Source organism: Megalops cyprinoides, chromosome 8, assembly GCF_013368585.1.
Source record: "Megalops cyprinoides isolate fMegCyp1 chromosome 8, fMegCyp1.pri, whole genome shotgun sequence".
NCBI lineage: Eukaryota > Metazoa > Chordata > Actinopteri > Elopiformes > Megalopidae > Megalops > Megalops cyprinoides.
Genome location: NC_050590.1, coordinates 33,872,641 through 33,893,093, shown reverse-complemented (window position 1 = coordinate 33,893,093; position 20,453 = coordinate 33,872,641). Strand labels below are relative to the sequence as shown.

Genomic DNA, 20,453 nt, shown 5'->3' with positions numbered 1-20,453 from the left:
TATTTACACTTTATAACTATATGCTTATGCATTGTCTCATTTTGTACCTGTGTATTGTTTCACACTAAATGTAAATGCTGACCTGTACATCCTTTGTCACACCAGAATTTCCAGAAGGATACAATAAATTCAACTCAATAAGTTATAGCAGTTGTTTCATCTAAATGCTGCTATGAAAGATCACTTTATCCAAACATAATTATCATCTTGATGACCCACTTGGTGAAATTCAGATTTAATTCTCTGAAACATTTAAGTATGTTGGTGCATTGTGCTGCATATTATGTCAATTTCTACACTTCTACTCCTAAATATTATCCTCCCCTTTACCTTCACATTCCTCTCTAATGTGCGCCATGAAGTAAATACAACCATATTAATTATAGGCATTTTTTTCCTTTTCAAAGGGTAGTAGAAACCACAGTTAAGCTAGAATAAGGAAATATGGCTTACTTGGCACCAAAATTCATACCATTTTCACCACAAAATCACAAAACCTTTAACGAATTCCTGATTACAATTGATCATGATAAATGTGTTCTTCCAAATCCAAGCATCTTCCCTTGAAAGGTGTGTTGTGCCTGCCACTACGCCCTGCAAGCAAGCTCCACGCCCAGCGTGGCTCCCCACCAGCAGTCTGCCCTGACCCTCCTCAGAGAGCCCCTGACCACATAATGACAGGCCTGTTGTCCCAGCCCAGTGCTGCTTTGGCGTCACCACCCTCCTCCAGACGGATAAAACCCAGAGCCGCGTGACTGTTGGCAGGGGACAAAGGAGTCGGAGCAAAGTGGACTACCAAGGAACCAGAGACGGGATGGACAACGCCACCTACAGCTACCCATCGGACTGCACTCCGCTGACCAGCTGCAAGTCTGCCCGGAAGCCCGCTGGCTCCACTGTGATCAACATGGGCCATGCGAGCAAGCCACCCAATGACTACCTGGTCTGGTCTCTGTGCAACACCCTGTACGTCAACTTCTGTTGCCTGGGGTTCCTGGCGCTAATCTACTCAGTCAAGGTGAGAGCCGCTCTGTACATCTCCTGCATCAAAGTATATTATCACTTGCCCTTATCCAGGGAAGCTGGCGCAGATTGAATTTTTTCATATTTGCCATTTATACAGCAGGTTGTTTCCAGACAGGATTTTAGCTAGAGGAAGTCTGCTGAAGACTCTGTAGTACAATGGCTTTTCCATGTTTAAGGCGCACCTAGGCAACTTTTGGGGTGCAAGCTCAGCTCTGTGGTAATGATACCAAACTATGAAATAACCTCTGAAAATGGCTGGGCTCAACTGAAGTTCCCATCCTAGACCTCTCCAAGACCTCTCTTTGTAAGCATGCTTCAGCACATCCTTGAAGGTTGTACATTTTCTGTGAAGCAATATAAGGAAATTAAAGCAAGACAACAATAACTGTCTGCTGACTGTTTGGGAGAAGCTGCAAGCATTAAGCATCGTGAGAGTGTGTTATTTGAATTTAGATTCTATTTGTTACAATTTTTTCTTATGTATTAACATGACTGACACACGTCTTACTTTGTCACAAATGCTCAAACTGCACAATGTTGACCCTGAACTGTACAATTACTGTAAAGTGTAGTCGAAGACAGAGGAAGCATCCATGCACAGGCTACAGCAGAGCTTGCAGCACACAGCTCTGGAACTCCCAGTGCTGTTGGCCACAGGAATGTGTGGGTGGAAAGAGAACAGAGCGAACGTGGCGACAGAGACAGCTGCAGGACGACACTTCCTGTCTAATGCTCCCGCACTCAAATTAGAATGGGCACCGCCAGCCCGGCTCGTGGAATAAAAATGGCATAATTGGCATGTTACAAATGACAGAAAGTTTCAGGAAGATTACAGGAGGCAGACAGAGTATAAGACTGGGCAGTGCAGATTTCAGGAAAGTAATATGTGTTGCATGAAATGTGTTGAGATACTGTATATGTGTGTGCATGTGTGTATATATTATTATATTCCAGATGCATCAAACATCTCACAATCTGGTATATATATTGTTACATACTATATATTCTTATGTGAGTCAAGAAATTATATGGGAATATTCTAGATTATATTGCAATTTGGTAATAATTACATTGTTCAGTATCTGAAGGAAATTATTTACATTATAGTGGAATTGCATTTGTTGAAATGTTTTGTAGTGTAGACATATATGTCTTTGCATATTCATTAGAATTATGTTCTCTATGTTTGACCAAATCAAACCAAATTTACCATAGTTGGATTTAAAGCACTCTTCATCAGAAGGAGGCCTGTGTGGATGCACATACAGATTAAAATCAGAGGTAGCTGGATCACTGATCTCCAAATTATCCATTTTAATGAGCCCCTCATATTCTGTGTAATCCACATGTGAATGACTGACACATGTGAATGACTGGTGCCAGTCCATTTTCAGCCCAGTGAACAAGTCCTCTGAGACAGTGCTGCAGACCCATCCAATTGGTACAAAAAGCAATGGGTTTGCACAGTGTCTGCTTTAAACTGATGCCTCTGAACAAGCAGATGGAAACAGTGCAGGAATGGTCTGAGATTGCTTTGCTCAGAGAGAAATATTGCAAGACAGACCTGCACAGTCTAATGAATCATCTTGCAGACATGAAACACAAAACAGGTTGGTGCACACACACAGTCAAGCCTGATTCCAACAATTCCATTTCAAAGAGCATTCCTCTAAGATCGGTCCAGTCACTGCTGCTGACAGAGGGCTTGTTTCATGTGAGCTGCAGCTAGGAGAATAGATGCAAATCCACCCCGTAGTTTGAGACACAATTAAGCTATAATGCTGTCCCAGAGGCTGGCCCTATAGGTCACTGTCCCTGACTGTCTTCTTCCTGTTGCCCTGAACTCAGGCAAGGGACCAGAAGACCCTGGGGGACCTAAGAGCAGCCCAGGAGTGCTCGGACAAGGCCAAGTGGTACAACATCCTGGCGTCAGGCTGGAACCTGCTCGTGCCCCTGCTGGCAGTGGTGCTGTTGGTCCTACTGCTTGTCCACCTGGGCAGCACTGAGGGCTCCTTCGACTTCTTTGGTGAAGACGGCTACCAGAGCTTCATGAAGCTCTTCAGTAGGTAGACAAAACAGACCCAGACAGAGGCAGCCTCATGGATGACATGACAGATGATCAACTCGCGTTCTCTTTCGTGCAGAGTTTTGTTTTAATTATTAATTATAATTATAATACTCGATGTGGTAATAATACTAATTATATAACTCATGGATACATGTTTCCTAGATGTTTTATTATCCATTTCCATTGTGAAGGTCTAAAAAATGTGACAAAGAAAAATAAACCATTTAAATACAGAAATAGTTTGGCTTCTTCACCATTATTGCTTTTTTAAATTATGTAAATGACTATCTTTATCATCATATTATTTGTATGTGGTTTCAGAGGAAGAGTGGCAGGTCCAGCCAAGCTGTAGCTGGGATGGACCAGAACATGTAGTACTGTAAATCTATAGGTGTTTTTAATCTCTTTTAACTTTGTGATTAAACCCTCTCTGTTGCACATTGGTTATTAGGGTGATTAGGTGCCCTCAGTGCATGGTGTCCTGAGTGTAAAACAAGCATAGGTTAAGGATGCTGATTTGTGGCCTCGTTTTGAGCAGTGGTGGCATTACCCCAGATGTTACCCAAAATGAGCAGATATAAAGCCCTCCTTCTCATCTGTTTGCTGTGGTCTGGGGATGACTCTCTGGGAAAAAAAGTGTAGTTACATTTCTTTTCCTCTGGTGGTGTCTGAGAGGAGAGGAAATTGGCTGGGGTGTTGCCAACTCTGAGCAAAATAAAAGTGTCATGAGGTGGTACAGGTTTGTTCTACACTTTCTAAGGAGCTGGGGGAACAAGGGGGCGTCTCCACCTTTATCAAGGTGCTCCTCTTTGGCTGTCCTTTCCTCCACTGCTTCTGAAAGGGGCTGGAGGGAGTGCGCTGCCTATAAGCAGAATGTGTAATTTTCGAACAAGTGGGTTATGTAAACATCCTCCTGAACGCAGGGGCAGATCAACCATTGAGACCACTACAGAGCATGGAGCCGACAGCTGGGCTGTCATTAGGCTTGCAGGCCATGGGCCAGACCTCAGGAGCAAGCTGTGCAAGCTGGCTATGGAGAGAGGAGAAAGGAGTGAAACACTTTCAAAGCGACCTTTTTGGAATAACTGAGCTGAACTCCATTCTTTACCTATGACAATCACGCTGCAGGAAAAAAAAAATTAATGTCAGTTTAACCTTCGTGTTGGCAAATATTATCCAAAGGGCATTTAGGGTGAGTATGTCATTGGGTAGTCAAGTGTCCTGATTCAAGCAAGACAGCTTGGCTGATTGTACAGGTGCATTAAGCATTCCTTGCATTCATGCTATGCTGTTTACTCTTGTCTATGTGGAAAAACAGAGGTCTTTTAGCAGAGGTTTGGCTACACTGTGGGGTGGGCATGCTGGATCACTCAAGGGCCAAAGCCTTTCATACACTATATGAACCAAAGTATTTGGCCACACCTGTTTTTCAGGTTTTGGCTAGGCCCCTTATCTCCAGTGAAGGGCAGTCTTAATGCTTCAGCATACCAAGACATTTTGGACAATGCTATGCTTCCAACTTTGTGGCAACAGTTTGGGGAAGGCCCTTTTCTATTCCAACATGACTTTGCCCCAGTACACAAGGTAAGGACTATAAAGACATGGTTTGATGAGTTCGGTGTGGAAGAACTTGACTGGCCCGCACAGAGCCCTGACCTCAGAGCCCTGACCTCAACCCCATTGAGCACCTTTGGGATGAACTGGGACGGAGACTGTGAGCCAGGCCTTCTCGTCCAACATCAGTGCCTGACCTCATAAATGCTCTACAGAATGCATGGGCACAAATTCCCACAGAAACACTCCAAAATCTTGTGAAAAGCCTTCCAAGAAGAGTGGAAGCTGTTATAGCTACAAAAGGGGAACCAACTCCATATTAAAGTATATGTATTTGAATACAATGTCATTACAGTCCCTGTTGGTATAATGTTCAGGCGTCTGAATACTTTTGTCCATATAGTGTATTTATAAATTACAGTTTACGCCAGGATTTGCACCTGGAACAATGGGCCAGGCGATTTCCTATCCAAATACTGACAAAGAAGTAAGCAATTAAGAGCCAGAGCAAAAACCCAGCCAAACGTGCGGATCTCTAGGACTGGCAAGATAGCAAGACTGGCAAGATAGTCAGATAGTGCCTCTCCATCCAACCCTCCACAGCTGGTTTCTCCATGTCTCCTGTCCTCCACGCCCCTTCTGTGTTTGTGGCCACTCCCTTGTTGGGGCTGATATTTATATGCAACTAAATTACAGGCATTACTGCCAACTTTCTATTTTCTCCGATGTAAAAAGTGGCAGCAGATGTGCCTCCAGGGAGATTACAGGCTTGCCTGGTCCGGCTGGTTTGAAATTAAACTGGGAGTAGCTTTTCCTTCCGAGGGTCTTTAAAGCAGTGGTCTGATGGCAGGGGCAGGTTGGTCTTTGGAGGGGGTGGCTACACACACACAAGTGGCCCACAGGTCATGTGATCTGAGTGCCTTAGCGTGCCACCTCCCACCTGCAGTGGGATTTGGTGTGGACTGTGGCCAGCAGAGTCAGATGCAGGAATCACAGCTTCTCTGCAACAGTGCCATTGAGGACACACTAGTAAAAAAGTCTGACCATAACATCCTGAGACCATTTGAATGCATGTGTGTCCACAGGGGGGCACTGCAGCTATGTGAAAAACAATATATCTGTCCATAAGTCAACATCTGATGTTTTTATTTTACGTGTCATGCACCTTTCTGCATAATTGAGTCTTATAAAAGCATTGAACCTGGCCCTCCTTGCTTAGTCAGAGATACAAGTTGAACTTACTGCCAGCGAGAGCTTTTCATGAAAGTGCACGGAGAGACGCAAAATCAGAGAGAAGTGCTATTTTTTTCTGTGGACAGCTCTGATTGTTCAAAGACACCGAGAATTGTATCAGAGAATCATTTATGACTCTTTTTTTAACTGAGTGATAAGGAAGGCAAGTCATGCTCTACTGAGAGAATCATAATCATACATCATAAAACCTGGAAGTCTTGACTTGACCTAAAGTCAAATATCTTCAATGACGCTTCTCTTGGTGGCAGGTATCCACAAATTCTTGTATAACCTTGGTGAAAGGTTACAACCAACAAAAAGACACCATGAATTCAACTGATATTCCACAGACAAACTAATGCACCACAAATCTGAAGATCTGACTACATTACATTTAAAAGACCAAAATCTCTTCCTGGATAATCTGCTACACTTCAGCTCCACTTCAGTTTCTTTTAAATTAAGGAAGAACAAATGTTTGAGGAAACAGAACAAAATGAATAAAAACAGGTATTTATTGCACAAATGAGGTATGCAAATCACAACTCATATTTAATAATTAAGAGCTGAATCTTGAATTTTAAAAAAGCACTGGCATTTAATATTATCGACCCAGCAGGTTTATCCAAAGGAATTTTATTGCCTTCACTTCTCCTGTACCAAAACGACAGCTACCCGGGCTGGTGTCCTCTTAAATTACCGGCAACCCCTTCTACGCTGGAATCATGATAGCAGTTAACTGCAGGGTCATTTGCTAAGCAGAGACGTCCAGTGGAGAATATCTGATTGAGCTGACTGTAATGAAGTAATTATTAAAAGCCAACCCTGTAACTACATCGGACTGGAGTTGGAGATATTTCGGTGTGTGGGGGAACGTTTCTATTCAACATGTGTTTGAAAACAGATGCCCATAACGGTCAAAGGTAGCAAGAGAAGTTCCATTTCAAACATTGCTGCAACAAAACAAAGTTTACCTAATACCTCGACCTCGTGACCCCTCCTTTCCGGAAAATACCGATGGAGTTCAATGGGCGCTCGACCGCTCGCTTTTATAAATGGTGTGAAAACCCGACCGACTTGACATCACTGGGTGTTTCCACGCACGAGAACACCGGCCGGTGCGTTCGCTCACCGCCCTTACCTGAGCTGCTGCAACACTGCTGTAAACACAGTACAAATACGAACATGAGCAGGTACGGTATGGATTTACCCTGAGATTAATGTTTCGTTGTAAAAATCATCGAATTAACATATGTAATTTTTTTTTCCATTAGTCGGGACATTGTCGATAACTTTCTCGTTTAAGTTTACATCAGAACAGAAAATGCAACGAAAATCTTCCAATGGGTGTAGGTTGCTTGCACCGAAATATTTTGTTGTCTGAGTTTAAACATATGAACATACGGTTAAATTTTCCCGTTGTATGACAAATGCGATTCCTGTAGAAACAAGATATAAGTTAGAATTACTTCTTAATTAGACTTACTGTGAATGAGGACAGGTTTCGGTACTAGGTGTGTTGAAATAATTGTATTATTGTCTAACTTAAAAATGAACAAGCGATTTCTTCTGTCTGTCATCTGCTAAAGTATGGGTCAGTTTAAGCTTAATTACAGTTAATGCAAGTATGAAATTTTACCTTTGCCCAGAGACGTGGGTGGCAGTCTCTGTATGTTATTTGATTGTTCGGTATTATAACAAAAGCGTTTTATTCCCCGGGGAGGCTCGATAATTTCCAGTTTTCTTATACATTTAAACAGCCTTGATCACAGCAGAGTTATAATTCGGATTGTCAAAATTATTTCTCGAGTATGTATGAAAGGGTGCGATGCACCCTTGTGTCAGTCAGCTGATGAGGGTAACAGCCGTCCTCTCCCTCTGCGGAATACGGTAAACTCGCACGCGTCTCTGAATTTTTAAAAAACAAAACCCACTGACTAAGATTTGGCATATGCAATCATTTGATGCCTTACACTGAATTAATTGCATGCATTTAGTTGTTTAGTTATCATTAAAAATCCTGGATGTGTGAATTTGGCAATGGGAGTGTGCTGAATTAGGCATAATTATTCACTTATTTGTAATTGAGGCAGAGATGCATTTTGGTGGTGATGCACTACAGTCACCTCGCTGAACAGGTTTGTCCGCCTGCTTCCTGGGACTGTGGCCTGGGACACATTTCCATTCCAGCCTTTTGGCTGGTCCTTAGGGGACTGTTTTGCGCGCACACCCTAAATGAAATGATTACCGGCTTTGTGAGCATACAGCTGACAGGCAACGGTATGCACAACAGGACCGTCTTCCTTGCTGCGCCACATGACCCAACAGGTTCCTCTCCCATCACTGCCTTGTGCTCCCTGTAACCCGGCAACCACTCATTAGCCGAAAGCTTTGGCCATCATCATCTCTCTCTCTCCTGCTCTCACTCTCTCCCTTGTGCTTGTGTTGCTTTTGAACAGATGTGCTGCCTGACTGCAGAGTGTTGTTTTGAAACCAAGTGGTTCTGAAGTTAATGCGTGCACACACACACAGGCTCTTAAATGATAGACTGTTTATTTCCTTTATGTGGGGGATGCTGTGTAAATATTACACTAAAAGTATGGCTGGCTTCATCTCATATCTTGGCTCCTAACAAATTTCTCACCTGTAGCACTGACTTCATAAAATAATTAACTGCAATAAGCTGGGATCGTGAGTGTTTCTGTGTGTGTGTGGGGGATTGTGGATGGGGCGGGCGGAGTAGTTCTCAGAACTTGGAGGCTGGAGATTCTGTGGAAACCCCTCTCACTTTCTTCTTGGAACAGCTCTGTCTTTTGGTTTTTAGGATTCAGGTAATGAAAGATTTAAACCCCTGTGAATGTTATGAGATAGTGTGAGCTGGGACTGTTCTTAGGGTTTCCCCTTGACCTGCCTGATAACTGTATGACTGATTATGGGTGGGGTGGTGGGGAAACACCACAGCTAAAACAAAGTGTTAAGTTTTAGCTGTGAACTGTGGTTGGACCAGGGCCACCACCTTGAGCTTCAGCACATCAGATTAGTCACCTTCTCCAGTGCGGGGCACCAAACCAGTTTCCCTGGGTGTAATTTAAATGGTGTGCTGTGGTTAGCTACTACAGATGATGCACATGATTCAATCACATATGAAACCATGTTCCAGAGAAGTCTTTAAATATGAAACTGTTGTCTGTCTAGGACAAAGCCATTTATATTGAGTGGCCAAAGCTTTTTATTGCATGTCCAATTGTCTGGCTTTATTGTCCAGCCATACTGTGGTAGTAGTAGAACTCTCCACCTCTCTCTTTCACCCTCTCTCTGTCTCAGTATCTCTGTACAGGCTGACCTGTCTAGTTCATAGCCATAATGATTATCACAATACTAAAAATATTTTTTTAAAATATATAGGCCCTTTCTTATACAGAGACAGACCAAGATACTTTCCAGGCAATACAAATTGAAATAAATGTAGGTGTTTGGCACACAGTAGACAATATGAGGCTAATAGAAGGCACTAAATGGTTTATGTTGCAGGGTGATGTCTCTCATGGATGTCTTCTCTTTACGTCAGGATATTCTGATTCATTCGCAGCTGGGCTGCATGCTGTATTGTCCCCCAGTGTCTAAGGTTTTGCTGCGTATCTCATCCCCCAGAGTCTCGAATGTCTAAACATCTCAATTTACCTCCATTTCTCCCCACCGAGGACTTTGAATGTCTCTGTCTGAATGGCAGTTTGTTAGTAATGTGTCTTACTATTGATTACGCTCCCTGTGGCCATTCTACACTTGATAAGTGAAAACTCCAGCTGGAGAGCTCTGGCTATTGTCAAACCTGGTTTATTGAACAGCTGATCACAGCAGGTCTGGAAGTCATTGCTCTGGTCATGAGGGTGACGGTCCATATAGTTCCTGCCTGGAGACTGGGGACTTGAATCACATGTGGCAGCTGTTTTGGCAAAGGCGTGCCCCCCACCCCACCTTCACTCCCACTGTGGAGTCAGTATTGAGATGGGTTATAATTAAACCAGTCACTCATTACCCCCACACCCCCTTTTAGGTGGGGAGCAGACTGCTTGCTTTTAATTAGCTGGCTCATTTCAGTTGCAGGACCAGATGCAAGAACTCCATGCTTCTGTCAGGAACTTAGTGTCCCATCAGCCCCTGGCAGTGGCAACCTGGTGAACCACTGTTTGTTTGTTGAATTGATCTACTGTGTGGCCTCATCTCTTGCTTATGATACCCACGCTCCATAGCCCACATTGCAACACTGTTTCTATGGTGAGCTGGAGTATGGGTCATTTTTATAAGGTGTGCTATAGCTGTTACTAGGTGGCCATGTTTCCCATAATCACACTTTTTAAAGAATGCATATATAGTACTCCCTTCTTCTTCTCTCTTACCATAGAGAAATGTTTTTTGGGACAAACGTGATTTTTTTTTTGTTGCTTGACTTTGTTATCTTTCTGTCAGTTTCACAATTTGGGTCAAAAGTTGAACTGTACGTTCAGTACTTCACTTTTGATGGGGGGGCGGGGGGGGGGGGGGGGGGGGGGGGGAGCACTGGTCAGTCTCTGAGTAAAGTAGTCATACATGCTGTCCCTACACATTTGGTGGTTCTCCATGTTCACTTTTAGTGTAAATATTTACAAAAGGTAAATAAAAAAAAACCAAAAACTGTGATTATTCGTATGAATATGTAGAAGTGTAGAACCTTTAATATGCACAGACATTTTTGTATATCTGTCTGGCTGTGTGTGTATATAGTAGGGGCCTGAGAAATGGTATGACATTTATCTCACACAACGTCTTCATAGAGCACTCTGAAATTATGAGAGTGGATCCTGTAATTGATGTGGTGCTGGATCTTTATAGTTTCTGCAGCCACAGTGGCTGTGAGTAACTCTTAGACTGGAGGCTGTGCCAGAATATTTGCAGAGGTGGAACTGAAGATTGTCTGTTGGGACTGGATTGCTCACAGTGCCTACAGCACCATCCATTCAGTGCTGGTCACTGCCCTTTCCTCCTAGGCTTACTCACACCTTCCCAGAATGCTGTCTGTTTAGTGTGGTTCACTTCCACCTTTTTCTAATGGGTGTCAGTGCAGGTCCTGATATTTGCTAATATCTGCTGTAGCTGTATTCACCTCAGCAAGTGTAATGTCAAAATCTGTCTCTGCTACTGTTTGAGCTGAGAAGGTGTTCTGATTCACTTTCTCATAATGAGAACTTATGAAAGGGTTGTAATGGAAGGAAGATTCAGACAGCAGCCCTTTGGACAGTACCCTGATCCCATCCCATTGCCTGCTGCAGTGCACCACATATTGAACTGTGGAGGAGGAAGGGAGTGTGCAGCTCAATTGCAGTAAATGTTTTATCCGTTGACACACCATGTGAAACCCAGTATGTTTTGGTGGGGCTCACTCTCCCCCCCCCCCCCCCCCCCCCCCCCCCCTCGCCTTCTCTCCCAGGTGCCTGGTCCTCCAGTCCGAGGTGCAGAGCTTCATTGAGAGATGCATGCTGGCGGTGGGCACCAAGCGGAGCCATGCCATAAGCCTGGCCGAGGTCTTGGTGGAGGGTGACCGTAGGGGACACTACAGCCATGGGCTCAACAGGATGGGTGAGTGCATTGCCCTGGCCTGAAAAATTAGCTCCTTCCTGCCTCTCAGGGTTTGTCTGGGACTTCACATGTGGAAGGGTGTGGTGTTTTTTTTTTTTTTTTTGTTTTTTTTTTGTCAGTGTGGGACAGTGGGAGGGTTAACAGGTTTGAATCCAGGGTCTAACCTTGTCATTTGTACCCCTGAACAAGAACCATTTCAGTAAACATTTGTTGTGTGATGGCTGGGGTGCCCTGATAAGGAAATGGTTTTTAAGAGAGGTTAGGAACTAACCACAAGGATCATAATTTTTGAACCTTTTTCACATTTTCAGTGGTAGGCATCTCCTTTTTGACGCTTCCAGTGAGCGGTTTAGCATGCTCTTATCTAACCCCGTTCCACACTGCAGACATGTATGTGAAGGACATCCAGACAGGCATCTGTGCCAAAGATGGGGAGCCAGCAATCGTAAAGGAGTCCGCGGCCACAGCGCTAGTCAATGGCAACAACCTACTGGGGCCTGTGGTCGGCAACTTCTGCATGGATCTGGCCATCAAGAAGGCCAGGGATGTCGGCATCGGCTGGGTGGTAGCCCATGGCAAGTCTCCGCTTTTTCACCATTGAAAGGGGACACACTTTCATGTGTTGACTCTGCTGGGGATGTTTTGGTAGCACTGAGCACAACCAGGAGGTTTGTATTATATTTTAATTTCTTACTTTTTTTTGCTTAGGCTCCAACCATTTTGGCATCGCAGCCTATTACTCCATGCAGGCGCTGAAAGAGAACATGATTGTGAGTATCAGTACTCCATCACAGTAGCTGACTCTGTCTCTACCTATTCGTACATGTTGGACCTACAACACTATTAAAAATGTAAACCCTTGCAGGGTATGAGCTACACCAACACCTCTCCACTAGTGGTCCCCACAAGAGCCAAAGAGGTGAGTAATGGCATACAGCAATGAGCCAGTATGGTTCTGTGAATGTTGTTTTAACTTATATATTCATCCACAGTACATTTTTCATCCTTGGACTCAGATGACCCTTTAAAACTCTTCATGAATGTATTTGGCAGATACTTTTAATTGAGAAACTTGCAGAGCAAATAAAGATGTTACAGTATACACACATCACAAGAGTAAAAAGACCAATGGCAAAAATTACAGTAAATTTATATTTAGTTGAAAAACATAAAAATAAGCATATAAGGGTACAAGCAGCCAAAAATCCATCCTTAAATGCAGCAAACCATGCATCACATGAGCCTAACCACAATCTATAAAAATCATTACCTTAAATAATAGTGTGTACATTAAGGTAAAGCATAAGACCTTTATTCTCTAATTTGTGTATGTGTGAGTGGTCTCTGCCTGACATCTGGATGAGCTGCTGTATGAGTATAGCAGAGTGGCCCCTAATGGTATGGTTTGTTTGCAGTGTACGCTGGGTACCAACCCCATCAGTGTGGCAGCACCGGCCAACAATGGTGACAGCTTTGTGCTGGACATGGCTACGTCCGCCGTTGCCCTGGGAAAGGTAACACACGAGAGCAGGACCGGTCGGGTTTGCTTTCTGCGCAAGGCTCTTGATAACAGACCTGTATTACTCAGCTGGAAAGTTCAATGTATTGCACCTTATATTGCAATTGCATGTGTGTGTATGTCTGTATCTGTTGAGAGGGGTGGAAAGAAAGGTTAGGCAAAACCCTCAATGACATAACATAGGACCATACCATAGAAAAGAGCAGAGCTATCATGTCCTGTAAATCACTGATAGGAACCTTAGATTTAGTTGTCTGTAGGCACCCATTTTGGAGGTTCCCAGAGCCTTGCTTTATCTGTACTACAGCAGAGTGCTGGGACTCAAACTACAGGATGCTGAGACAGTCTCGTCCATGGCAGGTTTTTGAGCACACAGGGCCAAGATGCTATTCCACTTTTCACCTGCAGGTGGAGCTGCATCACCGGAGTGGTGAAATCATCCCTGAGGGGTGGGGGTGCGACTCTCAGGGCAAGCTGAGTACTGACCCAGGCAAAGTGCTGAGTGGGGGTGGACTGGTGCCCATTGGGGGCTGCGAAGCCACAGGTCAGAGTGCCTGAAGTGTAAAAGCCAACAGACTCACCTGACCAATTCTTAAATGTGTGTGATAGTGAGAATGCATGATTTAAAGAAATGGTATCTATATTTGTGTCAACCAGCTAACCTGGCATAAGACACTTATTAGATGTGCACACTGAAACTTCTTCACTGCTTCGTTTGATCACAATAGTGTTTTAACCCATGATAAACTCACAGCCTACATATATCATTCATAATTTTCATAATTCATAATTATCATTCAAAAATCAATGTTCGGTGAACATTGGGTGAACATTTGATCGGTGGTTGGGCTTAGCATAAATTGGCATGAAATCCCAAAATGGATCCCTTCTTTTGTACCCCTGAGATACATGGCAGCAATGAAAACGCATGTGTAGTTTATGATGGAGTCATAAAGACATATCTACTTTTTTAAAGTAAAGGAATTGGATCAGACGCGGAGAGTTATTCTGCATTATGCAGGGCTGAAGTCTGCAGAACCCATTTGTGACTATGTTACTGGATATTGCTGTCCTCTTCCTCACAGCTGGACTGTTTCATCTGTAGTTCCTTTGCCTTAATTGGCTCAGTCAGTCATATATAATGCCTCCATATTTCTTCACAGCCTTGTTAGATGGGCATAAAAACATGATTCAACAGGTGCACATTATGTATTTTTTTCTTAAAATAATTTGAAACAGCTTTTTTAAATACAAAATATGCTTCAATATATCTAATGCTAACAGTATCATGCATTTTCAATTTACATCTGTGCATTTTACAAAATATTCTGTAAAACAGAGATCTTTAACAGGGCGTCCTCAGAGTTACTGCAGGGGGTCCGTCAAATTATTTGATCCCAAGCTTTTTTTTCTTCCAAAAATTAAAATATGTCAGAAAATACACATTAACATAAATACAACATATAGTAAGCAAAGATAAATCTTCCTATTCATTAATAAATTACAACATTGAAGATACCCATGAATCCTTGTGCAATAATGTGATCACCCTGAGAGCCAAGCACCAGTTAGCTATCCTATGCTAAACCATTCTCTGTGCGGTGCCAATAAAACACTGGAAATTATTGCATGCCACAATAGCCAAATAGGTACCTATTACTTGGAGACAACCCATACTCACTTGAAAGAAAACCAGTGGAATACTTTCAGGCCCGTCTCAAATCTCTCAAAGGCCAACAGACATTGATGAGACAATCAGCTAAAGTTGGTGAGCTAGCTTTGAAAGCCTCTTAACAAGTTGCTCTTTGGATCACTCAGAAAAAAAAGCCAGACACAATTGCAGAGGATTTAATATTGCCTGCAGCCAGTGATATGTGCAAAACAATGCTTGGGAATGATGAGTACGTTAATAAACTGAAAAGCGTTCCATTGCACTATTGCTCGCCGTATTAATGACATGGCATCTGATGTGAGGGTGCAACTAGTAGAGAAACTGAGGTTGGCAGAGGCTTTTGCATTACAATTGGATGAATCCATGGATGTGTCAAATGACGCTCAGCTTTTGGCGTTTTTTGCAGTTTGTTGACTAAAACTAAATGCAGGAGGAATTTTTGTGTTGTAAGCAGCTGCCTGAACGTACAAGTTCTGAAATTTTCAAAATGATCGATGGTTTTTTCAGAGAAAATGACATACCCTGGGCAAAATGTGTTGCGATGTGCACTGACGGTGCTAGAGCCATGACTGGTTTAAAAAGTGGACTAATAGCGCTTGTCAAAGATGTGGCTCCCCAAGTGATGTGGACGCACTGCATGCTACATAGGGAGTCTCTCGTTGCCAAAGAAATGAGTGCTGAATTGTCAGACATCATGGACTCTGTCGTGAAAGCTGTCAATGTTGTCAAGATGAGTGCTTTGCGAACACGTCTCTTTTCCTCTCTCTGTGCTGCGGGAGAAGAACACACTGCGCTACTTTACCATTCTGGGGTTCGATGGCTTTTGCGTGGAGCAGTGCTGTCACGAGTGTTCGAGTTACGTACGTCTATTCGGGAGTTTTTACTTTGCCAAAACTGTGCAGAGCTGGCTGCAAATTTCATTGACAATGTCTGGGTTACTAAACTTGCATATCTTGCAGACGTTTACTCTGAGCTGAACAGACTCAACGGTTCTTTGAAGAAAATCAAAAGATTGAGGGAGCGAGTCAGGGAGGGTACTTTTTCTATGTTTCCATCAGTGGATGAGTTGGGAGATTCTGCAGTGCTCTCACCTCATGTAACACGCACAATTGTTGCACACTTGGAGGCACTCGAGGGTCAATTTGGGAAATATTTTTCTGAGGCTGACTCCTAGCGCAGGGACAAGACATACAGTTTCCATTCAAAGATAATGCAGCAGATGGCTCAAACTTGACAGTGACAGAGGAGGATCAGCTGATCGAGCTATCCACTGACAGTACATACAGAACCATGTATGAGACAAGACCACTCATCCAGCTCTGGATCTCTTGCCAGAAAGACTTCCCACAACTGACAGCAAATGCAATGAGGAGCCTTACTTTTTGCAACGACATGTCTTTGCGAGAGTGGATTTTCCTCCCTCACCTACCTGAAAAGCATGTACAGGTCAAGACTGCAGCCTGAGGCTGATATGGCCCTCTGCCTGACAACCTCTATCTGCCCTAGAATAGACAAGCTCTGTGCCACTCACCAGGGTCAGACCTCTCACTAAGGTAGGAGCTGTGTCACCCACACACAATGTGAAGTTTAATGCTTCATTGTCCCTCCCCCATTAAAATTTGTGAAACTGTAAGTATAAAAAATGCACCCTACTGTTACAGATAATGTATATAGTTCTGTTTACATATTCAGTTCACTTCTGTACAAGTAATGTAAGTCAAAATTGTGCTTTCTAGATTTTCCTAAATAAAAATGAATTACAAAAAAAGTGTTCTATAAATATATACTAATCTGTCAATAATTTTATTGGCTTAGCATTGTATACACCATTACAAAGTACTTTTATACATGGCACTATAGGCCGCCCTGCACATTATTGTTGGCCCGGTTTAATAAGCAACACAATTTTATACGATATGTGTCTCTATCAGCCAAGGGGTCCTTGGCCTGAAAAACGTTGAAGACCTCTGCTGTAAAATATTATGAGATGTGCATAAATTTAAAATGCTTTGTTTATGAAAAGGAGGGGGAAATAATTTGGGTTTAAGACTAGTACATGCATACACTGCCCTGTGGGACATGAGTTTGGAGGCCCTGGCTTAAAGTGATTGAGTGGATTCACTGTTGTCTCCGTAGGTGGTCACAAGGGATTTGGCCTGGGCCTGATGGTGGAAGTCTTCTGTGGCATGCTGGCAGGGTCCCAGTACAGCCGGCACATCCGAACCTGGAAAGTCACTGACCGTGTGGCAGATCTGGTTTGTACTCACATCATGGAATCCATGGAACATGATATAGCTCATGCACAGATTGGTAACACCTCTACAAGGCCACAGTCCATAAAAACCTGTTCTCTTAATGCACTCCATATTACAGGTCAGAAAACAGCAGTTGATAAAAAAGACGAAAGTGTGCCAATACTCCCCTCTAGTGGTCATTATTGTGCTGTATTATGTTTTTCCATCTAATTCCTATTGTGTTTCAAATGGATAAATAATGTCTGCTGCACACTAGAGGATTTTCAAATCCTAACTTTAACACTTAATTTTAAAAACGTGGGAGACCACAGACATAACGACAGATTTAACCGATTTTTAACATTTTAATCGTAAGAACGCACACACCAGACGATTCAGTCAAGACGCAGGACCACACACTTTGGCGTTTATACTAAACTATTTCAGAGTGGCGATTCCAGGGACTTGGGATCTCACAGAAACTCGCGATCAAACGTGCCTTCAGAGCCAAACAAACATGTAGGCAGACCGTTGTCTGCGGCTTGTTGCACTTGTGGGTGCTATGTTTTGCACCGGAAAAAAGGAGGAAAAAAAAACTGTGGAAGAAGTCATGGCTGAGAAGCCGGAATCCGCATGGTTTATACGTTTTGCAGCGCGAGTTGGAGTTGAGTTTGAAATAAAATAAATATTGTTAGTCTCACAGGGGGCTAGTGCAAGCTACTGCTACAAGCTAACGTTATTGTTATTTGTACACAGGTGGAGGGGAGCGTGAAACCTGTGATCATTAGAAATGTAGTCATTTTTATACATTCTCTGACCTTCCACTACCCTGGAGATGCCGTTCCATATTAATATTATTGTGGTCTGGGCTTGTACGAAGGTTAACTGTCAATTGCTGGGTTGGTGACGCTTCCCGGTCAGCTCGCTGTCATTGGCTATTGCTGGTTTCTGCTCAAGATTCCATCGCTGTTGCTTTCACACTACAGGATTTCAGGTCGTAAATATCGAAATCGGGGAGACTCTGATCAAGTCGGTAACACTAAGATTACGTCTGTAAACCCCTCACACTACAGGATCATTTGGGCAGTTAATCGGTTCAGACCAGCCTCGAGTCGGGAACGCCCCCGCAATTGTCGGGAGGGTGAATCGGACCCAAAATCGACCCAATTATCCTCTAGTGTGGGGCCAGCATAACCCACACAGTTTAAAGGTCTTTATCAAAGTGGTTATAATCCCACCTTTTGTTCTGGTCATAATTCCATTTCTCACAAAAGACAAGTGTTCTGTTAAGGGGTTATTATAATGTGTTTGGATTTTTTTCTTTGTTTGTTTGGTTTTAGGGTCAGTGTTTCGTGGCAGTAAACCCTGAAAATTTTGCACCAGGATTCAACGACAGGATGTCTGATCTGCTGACTCTGCACCGATGCCTAGAGCCAGTGAGTGTAGCCACCAACTGCTCATTCTGCCTCCCTTTGGTCACTGGTTATGACATCTCGACCCTGCTAATGTGCTTGAATCATGGAGAAGCCACAAAAGACTACAAGCAGCCCGTGCATTATCAACATGCATACCCAAAACATCAATGTACTCCATGATAAATTGAAGATCACATCACACACATCTGCTGTAGACTGCCTTTGACATGTGCCAGCCTTTAATGAACAAACCTAATTAGTAAGTTGCAGGATCCAAGCCTGTATGTGACACCATTGTTGTCCCCTTTATCAAGGGACATAACTGAACTTGCTTCAATGGATATCTTGCTGTATTAATGAATACAAAATGTAAGATATGTGGTTCTCTGTAGATTAGGGTGACTGCTCAGGAATTGTTCCCAGTTTTTCTCTCAATGCTTTTCAAGGCTGAGCCTGACCACCCTGTGCTTGCCCCCGGAGACCCTGAGAGGCAGAATATTAAGAAATGTACTGACCTGGGTGGAATCCCCTATCACGTGAACGTGGTCAACCACATGGTAGGAGACCGCACCTCTTTTTTAAAATAAAACAAATGCGAGCATGTTTATATGTGAAGTTCAACTATAATATGTATCCACCTTTTTATTCTGTGTTTTTCAGAACGGCTTCGCTAAAACCATTGGTGTATACCCCCTATTGCCCACCAACAGGCCACTCCCAGAATAGAACTCCACCTCCCAGAAGCCTAAGCAAATAAAGAACCTCAGCTGTCATTGCATACTTCACACATGTTGCCCTGCAGATAATAGGCCATCTCTCATGTGTAGAGAATTTAAGGCTGGAAAACTATTACATTTAGTACAGTACTATTTTTTTGTACTTTGGGACATGTGAGTTTTAAACAGCCAGTTAGCTCTCAATGCTCACTCTTCAGCTGTTAAATTTTAAAATGGCACATTAAAAAAAAATATTTTAGTGCTCTAATACCTCATAATTTATTATTATTTTTGCTAATAAAATGAAATAAAACTTCAATTAACAATCATTGTTGTGCTCTGTTGTGATTTTGGGAGTCATAAGTTCAGTGGCACATTTTCAGCAAGCAGTGTGGTGTAGTAGTGAGGAGCAGGCCTCATAACCCAAAGTTTGCTGGTTCATTTCCAGGTAGGGGTACTGCTATTGTACCCTTTGGCAAGGTAATTAACCCAATCTGACTCAACATAAATGGATATTCCTGCATGTATAAATGGATGATGTAAAAAAATGTAAACTGTGCTGGTCACTCTGGATAAGGGCATCTGCTGAGCAATGTACATCCTGATGGACACATGAGATCACAAGAGGTTGGGGACTACAGGGAGGCAGCTATAACATTCCAGCTCCCTGCCATCCTCTGTTGGGCCATCTGAGCTCCATACTGCCAACAAATGATGCACAAGTTAGCAGCCCAAAAGTAATGGCAGGGCCCCTGAATCACTGTCTCTTGGACAGTCCATGACAAATGTTAGATTGTATTTGGATTTAGCCACCTGCTGCCACTCACACTGCCAGACCTGATTGATTGATTTGGACCTACTAAAGAAATGAGTATAGTCATACTCCTTGGCACCTACCACATGGAGTAGGGGGAGGGGGGCCTGGCCTTCCTGTAAACTGGGCTTATTGCTGTGCACCTTAACCACTGACCTATTCTGGAGCTGAAGTTTCTCAGTCTTCATAATGTGATCCATACATTCTAACAGAAGTGTATCTAGCAGGCTGGATAACTTATTATAAATCAATTATTCAGTTACTCAGCAAGCTAGCTGCCTAGTGTCAAAGCAAGGGGGGGCTGTATAATGTTTTATTAAAAAAAATAATGAGAGATGAGTTACATTTTTTGAATTGCATTTCATGGTAATGGATTAATATGCTGCCATTTTGTTAAGAATTGCAAGTGGCATAGCAAGCTTTCTTAGCGATCTGATTGAAAAACAAACTGGTTTTATCTTTTTTAAAGTGAAACTGTAAGCTACAGACTGCAAAGCCTTACTAACTGAGGTCTCCTCTCCTCTTACCTTTTCTCATTCAATGAGGAAAGACAGAAGAGGGGGTGGACTAACAATTATTTATCCAGACA

The 20,453-nt window shown here is 43.0% G+C and overlaps 2 protein-coding genes across 2 annotated transcripts; both read left to right on the top strand.

Annotated features, from left to right (window-relative positions):
- Window positions 1–759: 759 nt before the first annotated feature.
- ifitm5 (interferon induced transmembrane protein 5) lies at window positions 760–3,096 on the top strand. The gene is made up of 2 exons (XM_036534538.1): window positions 760–1,018; window positions 2,875–3,096. Exons 1-2 carry the CDS (start codon window positions 815–817, stop codon window positions 3,094–3,096), a joined length of 426 nt encoding a protein of 141 aa, XP_036390431.1. The 5' UTR covers window positions 760–814.
- A 3,857-nt stretch (window positions 3,097–6,953) lies between these two features.
- LOC118782362 (uncharacterized oxidoreductase YjmC-like) lies at window positions 6,954–19,319 on the top strand. The gene is made up of 11 exons (XM_036535683.1): window positions 6,954–7,074; window positions 11,346–11,494; window positions 11,881–12,069; window positions 12,203–12,264; window positions 12,360–12,413; window positions 12,910–13,008; window positions 13,422–13,557; window positions 16,822–16,940; window positions 18,260–18,355; window positions 18,781–18,891; window positions 18,995–19,319. Exons 1-11 carry the CDS (start codon window positions 7,067–7,069, stop codon window positions 19,058–19,060), a joined length of 1,089 nt encoding a protein of 362 aa, XP_036391576.1. The 5' UTR covers window positions 6,954–7,066; the 3' UTR covers window positions 19,061–19,319.
- Window positions 19,320–20,453: the final 1,134 nt, after the last annotated feature.